Below are 12,436 nucleotides of genomic sequence, written 5' to 3' on the forward strand. Positions count from 1 at the left end.
CAGGCTAACCTGAGCCAGCCCTAACTATAGGCGTTATCAAAGAGGAAAGTTTTAAGCTTTATCTTAAATGAGCTGACCTTGTCTGCCCCCCGGACTGAAAGTGGAAGCTGGTTCCACAAAAGACGAGTGTGATGACTGAAGGCTCTGGCTCTCATGCTACTTTTTAGGAGAAGTATCCCAGCATTTATGAAGCGCAGTTCTCTATTAGGGAAATATGGTGTTATAAGCTCCTTAAAATAAAAATGGTGCCTTGTAGGTGAGGAGAAGTAACTTAAATTCTATTCTTGATTGAACAGGGAGTCAGTGCAGAGACGCTACTACAAGATATCTGTGGACACCTGAGACAAAGCCATAATGAGAAAAGGAGTTTATCCCTTCTTTCAGTGAGCAATGGTGGGCTTGGATATTCAGCCTCACACTTTGGATGCATTAGACTGAAAGGAGAAGAATTACATATAGGGCTTTTAAGAATGAATGCAAAAACCATGCTCCAAGACTTTCAATCCATACTCTTTTCTCTAAAATGTTAAAGATACTTGAGGATTTTGAATTAACAGTTGTACAAAACACCTCTAGTACAGAATATACTCCACTGAAGCTACAGTCATTCTGATCCCCCTCCAAGCTACTATTTGCCTTCTACCCTACTTCTCCACTATTTCCCCAAGGCCTCAACGCTCTCTTTCACACCGATAAAATATTTATCCTTAATATTTATCCTGCAAATATCCACATGACCTGACCCTTATTTACAGTATTTGTGAAATATTCACCTTTTGCTAAATAATTGAAGGCGGCATCCATGTTTCAGCAGCTTTGAGAACGTTTTGGCGTGGGGCCCAGTCGAGTTGTTAGAGCCTATAGCACCGGGAGCATCGAGCACCGGGAGCATCGATCCCCGGAGCGTCTGCAATTTTTCCAGACAGGGACAAAGCAGAGCAAGTGTGTTAATTGGTCCCTTGGCTAATGGTTGGGTGGCGGTGTAGAAGGTAGTGAAGCTGTGAAGAGGTTAGCGCGATCACCTTAAAAGGTGTTCATGGGTTCTTTATTACGTGGGTGAGACGTTTTGGGATGGGATGATGCAGTGGATGGTTGTCGGGGTGGGGAGTCCTCTGCTGACTTTTGACCCCTGTCAACCTTGGTCAAAAGCACATTTTAGCGGCATGTTAAGACATCATAATTCTTCCAGAGCGCCGCAGTCACAGCAAAGGTCGGCGTAGCAGCGAATCCAGGGTAAAGCTGAAGGATCCCCACGGCAGCCGGTGTCGGTTAATTTCCTCATGAAGCAAAGTGGGACAACATTGTATTGTGTGAATTATTCAGCTGCCTCGAAGGTGGCAAGAGTGCTCAGAGATCCTACTTAACAACTTGTTAAGTAGGATCCATTCTGTGTGGTGTGGAGGTAGGGTTGTGATTAAAGTAAGCTTCAAAAGTTTGAAACCAGTATTCATTCCATCTATCAAATCTTTTTTTCATATGGTGTCTATATGAAGAGTCGAGTGGCCAAACTAGATATCAGTCCCATCTCATTGGGCTGAACCGTAGCCATAGTGAGTAGTTAATAAGGTTTACATAAGTCATTTTATATGAGAAAGTCTTTCCCTATGAGACGCTTTTCATACAAAATTGACGTTTTTCCCTCTGAAGAAAAAGTTAGCGCGCAAATCATTATATAATATGGATTAGGCAAATATTGCCTTATCCTTACAATATGAATTATTATCTAAATAATGAATATTATTATTTGTAGATTTTTTAATGACAATTAACATTCATTAGCATAATTTGCTGGCGGCCAGTTAAGTTCCATTCAATTCAATTCATTTTATTTGCCTTAGAGGGCTTTACAGTCTGTACACATATGACATCCTCTGTCCCGAAACCCACACATCGGCACAGGAAAAACTCCCCAAAAGAGGAGGGATCCCACTCCCGGGATGGACAGACTACAATGGATGCTGGGTACCAGAGCAATTCCATCCATAAAAACTGTTTCACGTGACAGCTGGCTTCGAAGGCGCTCTGGGCCTATCAACATAACTTTTGTTTTTTCTGAGTTTAGCATCAGGAAGTTGCTGGTCATCCAAGTTTTGATGTCTCCAAGACATTCTTGAAGTCTAACAAGCTGGTTGGTCTCTTCTGGCTTGATCAACAGATACACTTGATTATTGTCTGCATAACAATGGAAGTTTATGCGGCGTTTCTTGATAAGATCGCCCAAAGGAAGCATATAGAGGGTAAATAAAATCGGTCCAAGTACAGAACCTTGTGGGACACCATGACCAACATGGTGGTCTTCGAGGATTCACTGTTTACAAGTACAAACTAAGATTGATCCGATAAATAGGATTTTAACCAGCTGAGTGCAGTTACTTTAACACCAAGCAAATGTTCTAGTCTCTGCAACTGGATACAATGGTCTCTGGTATCAAATGCGGCACTGAGGTCCAGCAAGACAAGAAAAGAGATCGGTCCTGGTCCGATGAAAGTAGAAGATCATTCGTAATTTTCACCAGTCCTGTTTCTGTGCCATGATGCACTCAAAATCCTTACTGGAAATCCTCGAACAAAGCATTGTTTTGTAGAAAGGGACATAATTGACGGATTTCTCAAGGATCTTAGAGAGGAAGGGAAGATTAGAGATAGGTCTGTAGTTAGCCAACACCTCTGGAGCAAGAGTAGGTTTCTTGAGAGGAGGTTTAATTACAGCTACCTTGAAGGACTGTGGTACATGTCCTGTCAACAAAGACAGATTTATAATATCTAATAAAGACATGCTAACTAAGGGAAAAACTTCCTTAAGCAGCTTAGTCGGAATCGGATCCCAGAGACAAGTAGAAGATTTAGACTTCGAAATGAAAGAAGTCAGTTGATCAAGGTTAATGGAAGAGAAGGCATCCAAGCAGGCATCAGGGCCCACTGCTGCATCCAAGGTTCCTAAATCTGAGGACAGGTCGGCACTGGTTGAAGGCAGGCGACCATACATTTTCTCTTCAGAATCTTATCATTGAAGAAATTCATGTTCAAGTTTTTACTACTGAGGTCCAAAGGATTACACGCCTCGACAGAGCTGTGACTCTCTGTCAGTCTGGCTACAGTGCTGACGAGAAACCTGGAGTTTCTTTCATTTTTCTCTATTAATCATGAGTAATAAGATGCTCTTGCGTTACGGAGAGCCTTCTTATATGTTTTAAGGCTGTCTTGCCAAACTAACCTAGATCCTTCTGATTTGGTGGAACGCCATAATCGTTCAAGTTTCTGCACAGTTTGCTTTAGGTTCCGTGTTTGAGGGGTATACCAAGGAGCAAACTTCCTTCTTGCTATTCTTCTTTCCAGAGGAGTGTAAGAGTAAAGGAAAAATCACAATGATTATCAAAGCCATGTCCAGTCTTCATAATCAATAACACGTGGCTACTTCCCGTGTTCTAGGTTGGTATATTTGGGAAAAAGGTTGGCTTGTAAAAATGATGAAGAAAAACTCATCTAGATATTTTATGAACTTCACTTCCACAACGTGATGTGTTTTCACGCTATTATGTGATTGTAATTTGTAGCACAGCAGTGACAGAGGAAATGGATCTGGATTCTCTTGCCTTACTCCCTATTGCTGCACCATATCCAAATAATCGTATACAGTCTGTCACATTAATTAGAGCCCACAAAGTCATGCTATAGCGTATTAATAATGCTAAAGACGTGATTCCATTTCAGAAACATTCAGAATGTATAATCCATCCTGATATGTTTGTTGATAAACAGTTCTCTAAATGTTTTTGTTACTGGCTAAACCACAGCTAGCATGGTTTCTTACAAAGAACAAGAATAAGGGCCCAAGTCAACAGTCCAAACAGGTTTTAGAGTAAGTCAAGATTTGACCCCCGCCCCAGAGTGCTCCTTCATATCTAACCTAGATCTAGCGTTATTACCTTGACATTTTGTTCTAAAAAAAGAGATCAGGAATCCAATGAAATGTCCAAACCACTGGAAATGAAAGCATTCCTTCTGTGGCCTCATTTAACGCCAACTCTCCGTCTTCACTTTATCTTTTCTTTCACCTGCCAGGGCAGCAGAGAATATCCTGAAAGATGTCTCGAAACATTTATGTATCCAACAAAATAAAAGCCCTGGCAGGGCTTCCTATGACCCTGCTGTCACCTCCGCTTTTCTTGGAGACTTCCTCGATCAGAATAAAACCTCATATTAAACAACCTCCAAAGGAAATCAGTTAAATCAATACTCAAAATGCAAAACATTTTTGTCTTGAGTGTACAGTTAGCTTTTGACACAGTAAGCAGAGTGTACAAACTATACATTTAAATTGTGTATTCTGAAAATTGTAATTCCTTTCACACTTTAGTGGAATTTTTCAGAAAAGGCGCTTTTATAACAAAGTGACGCACACATACATTGTTTCAATTAGTTCTTTAGCAGCAACACATCAGTGGTCTTCATACCAAGCCCTACTATCTTTAATAGGTTTTGCACAAATGTTTTAAGCTGCAGCACATCTTCTCACATTTAAATAAACATGGCACATTTAACAACAAAAAGCACAGATTAAAGTAGAATTACAGTACAGCAATAAATGTTTTAGTAAACTAACTGAAACAATAAAGAATTACAGTGAAATCATTTTTAAAAACTGAAGGAAATGGTGGATGATCCTCTCTCCCTTTTGCTCTCAGTGCCTTCATGTCTTGGTTAGATTTCCCTTCAAAAGTGTCTGATCAATAATTGCATTGGTATATGTCTGTGATTTGTTGGATTGCAGACTTACTGAAAGACGGACAATTTGTTTGAGCTTTCTGTTGCATTTATTTTGGCCGATTGTGTCAGCACTCAACCTAAGACAATCGTGGCACTCCACAATGAAAACACATCTCCCTTCCACATCGAAACGGAACTGCAATCAAAACCCAACAATCAAAACCCAAAACAAAAGGTTTACAACAATTTTAAAGAAAGGTGGAATTACCCACCAGAAATCAATACCATATTTGATTTGAAATTTATTTGAATGAAATGTTTTTGGAGGATGATTCACAGATCAAGTCTGGTCAGGGTCCAGTGCCCCCTTTCTTCTTCTTTTCCTCCTCGCTCTCTTCCTTTTTCTTTTCACCTCTGTTACTTCAATGATTGCCAAGGTCCAACAAAAGAGGTCTACTTGTTGTTCTAATGCTCCCACTGATTGGTGTTCAATCAGGTGTTTGCGTCTCTGTGTGAGGGATAGGGTGAAGAAGGGGGGGTGTCAATTCCAGGTACTTTTAGCAAGTGTTTCTCTTATCATGTCCAGAGACTGTATTTTTGAACGTGTGAGTCCCCCCACCCTGGGCTTGCCACAGTATAAAAGAAAGACTACAGGGTGCAGAGTTTCTCACAATTCCCCAAAAAAGTACAAGGATTTTCCAATCGTGCAACCAGTCTAAGGGCCTAGTCAAATGGCACGATGCGCACCTTGAGGACAGAGGCAATATACAATGTGCACCTGTCCTATCAATAACTAATTGTAACTCTTTCACACACATGCACACTGGGACCTTTGTTTCCCACACATTTCTAATAAATCTGCAATAACCGGATCCATTTTGGCAAGAGGTGCAAGTGAAGTCTCATCTCTAGCTTACCCTACATGCATATTTCTGCTTATTTGAAGCCCCTCTTAGAGTCACTCGAGTGTTGACAAGAAATATATATTCTATCGTAGGCGCCTGTGCTCTGCCTGATACCCCTTTCCCATCATGTGCCTCTTCACCTCACATTATCTATGTAAAAGGCAGCTAATAGATATACGTGTGGAAAGCATGGTACATCGACCATAAGCTCTCTGAAGGGCAGAACCAAACCAGCCAAGTCCCGCCCACAGGCGCCCCTGAGACCCAGTCCCCCTGTGATAAGAGTCCACCGATTATTCTAACCTCGTAATCAGCGGTAGCTGCTGCAGGAAATCCGATATGACAGGCTGTCCCAGGACTTCAGAACGGTCCAAATGTGATTTGTAGGTAAAGCCAGTCTGTGGAACAGAGTGAGGAGTTACTGGTAAGAAAAAGTGAGGTGAGGTCATTATTTTCCTTAAAACAACCATTGAATGGAAATGTTTGACTTTACCAACAGTCAAACATTTGCAGTGCAGTGTATAAATGTTTAGAACGAAGAATCATAAATGGCATGGCAGTTTACCATTGAGGAATACTCTTTTCTAATATACTTTGAATGTAGGTTCACATAGTTTTTAGGTTCTGTGATTAGTTTTAGGTCATTATTATGTTTTGGAATGAAATAAGTAGGTCTTTGTTTGTTGCATAACACAAGTGATTCCAATGCTCCGAACAACATATCCATCACTTTATTTATTATTTTGGTTGTATAATGAACTGCATTCATTTGACAATCTTTACAAGACCACAATTGATATTTTGCATTACAGTTCCACTAATATTGAGAATGGACAATCATTACCTGGAGAATCAGAAAGCTCTTTAGATTACTGACTTACCATTTTAACAAATCACCATCTTTGTTAGAACAGCTTTACTTTCAGATGAATTTTATCTATTAAACTCTATGTGCTTTTAATATGAACATCTCGATATGACCTTTAAAGTTTTACAGATTTATGTGTCTCAAAAAAAACAGGGAGACTGGGATAAAGGTAAAACCTTTATGGACTAGCACAAAAATGGACTATGAGTATTAGTTCATGTATGCTGTTGGCCTGTCGGGCCGAGTCCTTTTGCCGACTTGCCTGAAACTCGGGATGTATGACGCCCCAGAATCAGGCCGAATACACTGGCCCAATTCCGGCGTACGACACTGCCTTCACCCGGCCATAATCGAAAATATCTAGGGTAAGTATCGGCCCAAACCCGGCGCTACATAAGATTTGGTTGCTGACTAGGCTGAGACTCCATATGAACGATGCCCCAGAATCGGGTTGAATATTTTCTTCATATCTCAAAATCACATTTCTTCAAGATCACTTCGTTTAGTGATAAAAACATTTGCATGTCTATAAAATATCTTAAGTGACAACCATAAGCCAAATAAAGTAAATAAAATAAAGTACATATTTTTCTTATTTTGTGCAAGTTATTAAAAAATCATTTTGGACGATCTTACCATGAACAAACAAATGCCAAATAAGATGATACATAGTATTTTCTAATAATATATTATACACGTTATAATATATGATATAATACTATGAAATTGTATTATATAAGACAAAATGTTAGTGAATTTGTAGAAAGCTCATTGTAGAAAGCGTCAAATTACATTAAATCAAAATAATTTAGACTCAAACTGCCAAACAAGACCACCGGTAGCGACCTTTCACTCCGGCCAAAATTCAGAGGTTGCAGCCCGGTAGAAATAAAGAGTTGTGAGATTTACAAAACATGGTAAATCTATATATGGTAAATTTATCTATAGTAATAGTGGCACATGGGTAGAGCGGGTGCGCTGGGAACCACAGGGTTGGCGGTTTTAGCACTGGCTGCTTCATGTCCCATGTCGAAGTGTCCCTGAGCAAGACACCTAGCTGCTCCGTGGGCTAAAAATGCAATGTAAGTCGCTTTGGATAAAAGCGTCAGCTAAATGACCTGTAATGTAGCATTTCAAACCATTCTCACTCGTTACGTAAACCACTGTCTGTTAAGGTCACAGTGGTGGTACTCTTCAGACCGTGTGCCACGCAGGGTAGATATTGAGATTGAAGTAGCCTAGTAACTAGCTTAGTCTTGCAGTGTGAATATTTTCTGTAAAAATATTTTATCGCATATCGATTAAAGCATTAAATTTGGATGGCCCTTTGAATAAATACCAAATACTTACCAAAAAGACGTTGGTGGAGAAAGAAAAGAAAGTATGAGGTCCATTTTTTAATACAGGTCGCAAGTTAACAATACTTTTTTATAGTCTAATGTTACATGTCAGGCTGGGGCAAGAGACCTTCCCCATCCTGCCTGTGGATTTCTCTCTTAGCTTTGTCCATGTCTCTTTTCAGGAGCACTCCCGGCAATCAACTGGGCGGGGCTCAACAGGAGGAATGGAATGGATGGATGTCAGACTGAAAATATTTGTCAAAAGAGTTCTGAAGGTTTGTAGTGGGAGGTTGAGGACCAGGGGCCTCATTTATAAACGTTGCGTACGCAGAAAACAAGGCGTACGCCGCTCTCTACGCAATAATTGGTATTTATAAAAAGCAAACTTGACGGAAAAATGTGCGGTCCTTCACGCAAGCCATGCACAAAAACGGGTGAAATGAGAACCGTCGGCAAATGCAAGAAAGACGCAAACGTGTGTTAAAGTGTGTAAAACTAGACTGTTGTGTAAAAGTAATGCCAATACTGCCTCTCATAAATAACACAAACACCTGTTTGATCGATCTGCAGCGTAAAACAAACAAATACTAATTAACACATTTTCAAAAAGAAAAGTGAAATATGTTCTGCAATATCGGCATGTTATGCAATTCATCCTCAAAACACAGCTGTTACTTGTCAGATGCAATCAAATGGACGGTAATAAAATGCCATGATGCCATCACAATGCGTATTGACGCAAAATGGCTGATTTTGCGCTCTTAGAAGATGTGGCAAATGGAAGGATTCGTGCTGTAGTGCAGCGCACCATCGGCCTGTTTAAGGGCAGATGCCTCGACTGCACTGGAGGGAGGTTATTGTTTACTCCTGAAAGGTGTGCAAAATCGTACTGGCATGTGCTGTGCTACATAATGTGGTACAGCTTCCAAACGTGCCTCGACGCCCTGATGCCGATGTTGGCCCAGATCCTGTCCACGATCCCCAATCATTGCCGCCAGTCTCTCATCAAGAGGGCACAGCTCCGGTGTCCCTTTTCTGGCACCCGTGGCAGACACACTTTGGCGATGGCGCGTTAAACGCTTTTTTGCATCCACCTTGATGTCAGACCATTTTTTCTTTATTTCGGCCACGGCCCGAGGTTGTGCAACCTTTTGCCACTCAAGTGTCTTTTTGGCATTAGTAATGCCCATACTGTGCCCTCCAAAAAGCATTTTACTTCTCCCTCCCACCTCGTCAATGATAATTTCGACTTCACACTGAGTGAAGTTACGTTTCTTCGTTTTCCTCTTAGTGTTTGTCATGATTTCGCAATCGATGAATATTAATTTGTGGGCGTTCCACAGACTATATAAGGGCAACTATGGGCGTGACACGAAGCCGCAAAAACTGCGCTGCATTTAGAATTGATTGTGATTTATTATGGGAAAACTGCGTAGGACGTGCGTGCGCACGTTTTTATAAGTTTTAAAGTCCTATGTTTCATCCGTACGCCTTATTTCTGGCGCAAATCCTACGCAAGGTTTTATAAATGAGGCCCCAGGTGAGTCATGGGTACCCTATACATTGCTACTCTCACGTAGTCAATTCTTGTCTAGAAACACTAGGTTATTGGTTGATGCCTCTGCTGTATTTTGTTTTACCAAAGAAAGTTAGATAAGCGTGCATAGCCATTTTGTTTATCTTGTTTCTAGAAGTGGGTAGTCAGGCCTAGTTTTGTTATAGTTATTTCTTTTGTTTGGCTCAACCATAGGTCCCTGCCTCCCCCACTCAGAGTACAACCACATATTAATATTAGCGTGTTTGATAATGATAAATTGTGTAAAATTGCCATTCATTTGAGCAACTTTCTCCAACTGACTGACCTGTGTTCGCCCCCCCCACACTACCTAGTCCTAGACAACCCCAAAACGGGACAAACAGTTAATATGAGAGACAACTTTGAGGGATGTTATTACATACGTGTAATGTAATGTAATATTATTTGTTTTACATGTAATAAAATAAAATGTATTGAAATGGCTGCAACAGATGTTTGGAGATGAGGTGGGCTTTGAGTTGTGCAGCGACAATGCGTATGAATATATATTAATTTTTTTACAAGAAGGCAAATTTCAGATGGGCCACAATGTCCAACAGTCTGGTAGTTAGGAGGGGTTCCAGCCTGTTAGCCTGATGACCTTCTGCCCCATCCGACCCAGAGAATAGAGGTCAACCTCGTGTGGTGATGGCTAGCAGAGACCAACCCAGGTCTGCTAACCGAACGAAAAGTTCCCAGCAGAGTAAACAGTTGGGCTCGTGCAATGTGGCTACTCTTCTTAGTTAAGTTGAAAGCTTGTAGAGTGTTCAAAAGTGATTTACTGATGAATGCAACCAGAGAGCTGAGAGCTAACAACTGTTAAAATCTTTAAAAATATAAGATCGCAACATCAAAGCTGCCATCCACAGTCATCTTAGATTCGAAAACAGTGCACACTGTACAAATTCAAAAATTCGCTATCTATGTCCCTTAGCAACCCAACAGAATTTGAATGTCTCTGCCAGAAAAGGCCTGTTTCTATAATGCCAGATTGGGTTCATGTTCGGCGGGCATCGATGGGCCAGAACCGGTTCCAGTGCTGGTTGGCGATAAACAGGGCTGCCATGTCTGAGCCAGAATAGGGCCATGTCTATAACAGCTACATCTGGGAAAGATATGGCAAACTGGAAATGGAAGGAAATCGCTGACGCTCTGCCGCAATACGGCTAAAATCGTATTTTACAAACAATACTGGGTATATTCCATTTTTCAAAAACACACATTTACATTTCTTTATTTTTGGACTCAAGGAGGGGCACTCCAGGAAGGGCGATGCCCCCATTGCCCTCCATTGGCTAGCTGCCACTGGTGAACGTGAGCCAGAGCTCATGTTCCGCCTTCAGCGTTGGATCTCACTGACGCTCTAGTGGCTAATTGCAGAATCTGCAGGAGTGTAGAGTGTTTTAGCCAAGCAATGGTTTCCTCGGATGAAAAATACCATACACACGCTTGTGATGCACTGACTGACTCCAACGCCATCTCAATCTGCATGCACATAAATCAGCCAACAGAATTAATTACTTTCACCGATTTAGAGAACGTCACCCCTGGGGGACCTTACTACCCTCTACTCGTCTCTGTAGGCCTGCTGCTCTTTAAATGAGGTTGTATATTGATGTAAAGCTTGAGAGGCTGCTTTCAGTAATTGTAAACGTTATGTACATGGAGTTATGCCACTGCAGCAAAATACCCTGGCCTCCAGGCAAAAACTCCGCTGCCCAACTTGTTACGGCTGACTCAAGGCCGCAACAAAAGAGGGGAGACCATGCCACGAGCAACGGTGCCAAACATAAGTTTATTGTGCCTCAAACACAACTTTAAACAACAAAACCAACGATGAGGTGTGAACGGCAGTATCAGTGGTGTAAAGCAAGTGTAGGGATGTGTGGTATGTGTGGGAGCAAGTGTTGGTTGTAAAAATAAAAGACATAACCGCAAATAAACTTAAATGTGCATCTGTCACGTCCTTGGAGCCCCAAGCGAGGTATGGAGCCGGACGGGCCAACCGAGCGGCATCTGATCCTCCCGTCGCCAGACCAGCGCAGGAAGAAAACCCCTCATGCAGCAGAGAACCTCCCATTTAACCCCCATCGTCCCAGGTGTCCGCAATTAGGCCTGAAACGAGAGGAGGGGCAGGAGAACGACCAGAAACAGGCCAAGGGCCGTAACACCCCCCCCTAACAAAACAGGGACCACCTACGGGTTCCCTTGAGCTGCAGGTATCCCATGAAACTACGCAAATTTTTAGGCGGCATATCTTACCCAACACATTGGAGACCGGGACAACGCGTCTGCCACCACATTGTCCCGCCCCTTGATATGTCGAATGTCCAAAGTGTAGGACTGGAGGTGGAGAGCCCAGCGCATCAGGCGCTGGTTAGGAGTCTGTAGAGTGCTGAGGAAGGTTAGAGGATTGTGGTCAGAGAAAACTACCACCGGACCGGAGCCCAGATACACACTGAAATGCTGTAACGCCAAAATAAGCGCAAGCGTCTCTTTCTCTATGACGGAGTAATTTCGCTGGTGGCAATTAAATTTCCTGGAAAAGAAACACACAGGCTTGTTAATCCCCTCATCATCCTTCTGCAGCAACACTGCCCCAGCCCCAACCATGCTGGCATCCACCTCCAGGCAAAACTCACGATCCCACCTAGGAGCCACTAGAACCGGAGCATTCGATATCAGAGCTTTTACCCTCTCGAAGGACTGCTGGCATACCGGAGACCACACATACTTCGTCTTCCCTTTCAGAAGATCAGTTAGAGGTGCGACCACTGTAGAGAAATTCCTGCAAAAACACCTATAGTAGCCCACCATACCGAGAAATCTCATGAGCTCCTTCTTTGTCGTTGGTGTTGGGATGTCATCAATTGCACATACTTTAGCACGCACTGGTCTCACCGACCCCTGGCCAACCACACGACCCAAGTAGACCACTGTGGCCCTAGCAAATTCACACTTTGCCAAATTCACTGTCAAACTAGCATGAGCTAGACGCATAAACAAAGCTTGAACACGCCCCAAATGCTGTTCCCAGTTG

The 12,436-nt window shown here is 42.2% G+C and overlaps 1 protein-coding gene across 1 annotated transcript in view; it reads right to left on the minus strand.

The window, feature by feature from the left end:
- Positions 1-2,815: 2,815 nt before the first annotated feature.
- pudp (pseudouridine 5'-phosphatase) overlaps positions 2,816-12,436 on the minus strand; it is a 229,112-nt gene continuing 219,491 nt past the window's right edge. The window contains exon 4 of the mRNA XM_078094742.1: positions 2,816-2,937. Within this exon, the coding sequence (XP_077950868.1) occupies positions 2,866-2,937 (72 nt within the window). The 3' untranslated portion in view covers positions 2,816-2,865. The remainder of the gene's footprint in view (positions 2,938-12,436) is intronic.

This window comes from Gasterosteus aculeatus, chromosome 1 (genome assembly GCF_964276395.1).
Source record: "Gasterosteus aculeatus chromosome 1, fGasAcu3.hap1.1, whole genome shotgun sequence".
In the NCBI taxonomy this organism is placed as follows: domain Eukaryota; kingdom Metazoa; phylum Chordata; class Actinopteri; order Perciformes; family Gasterosteidae; genus Gasterosteus; species Gasterosteus aculeatus.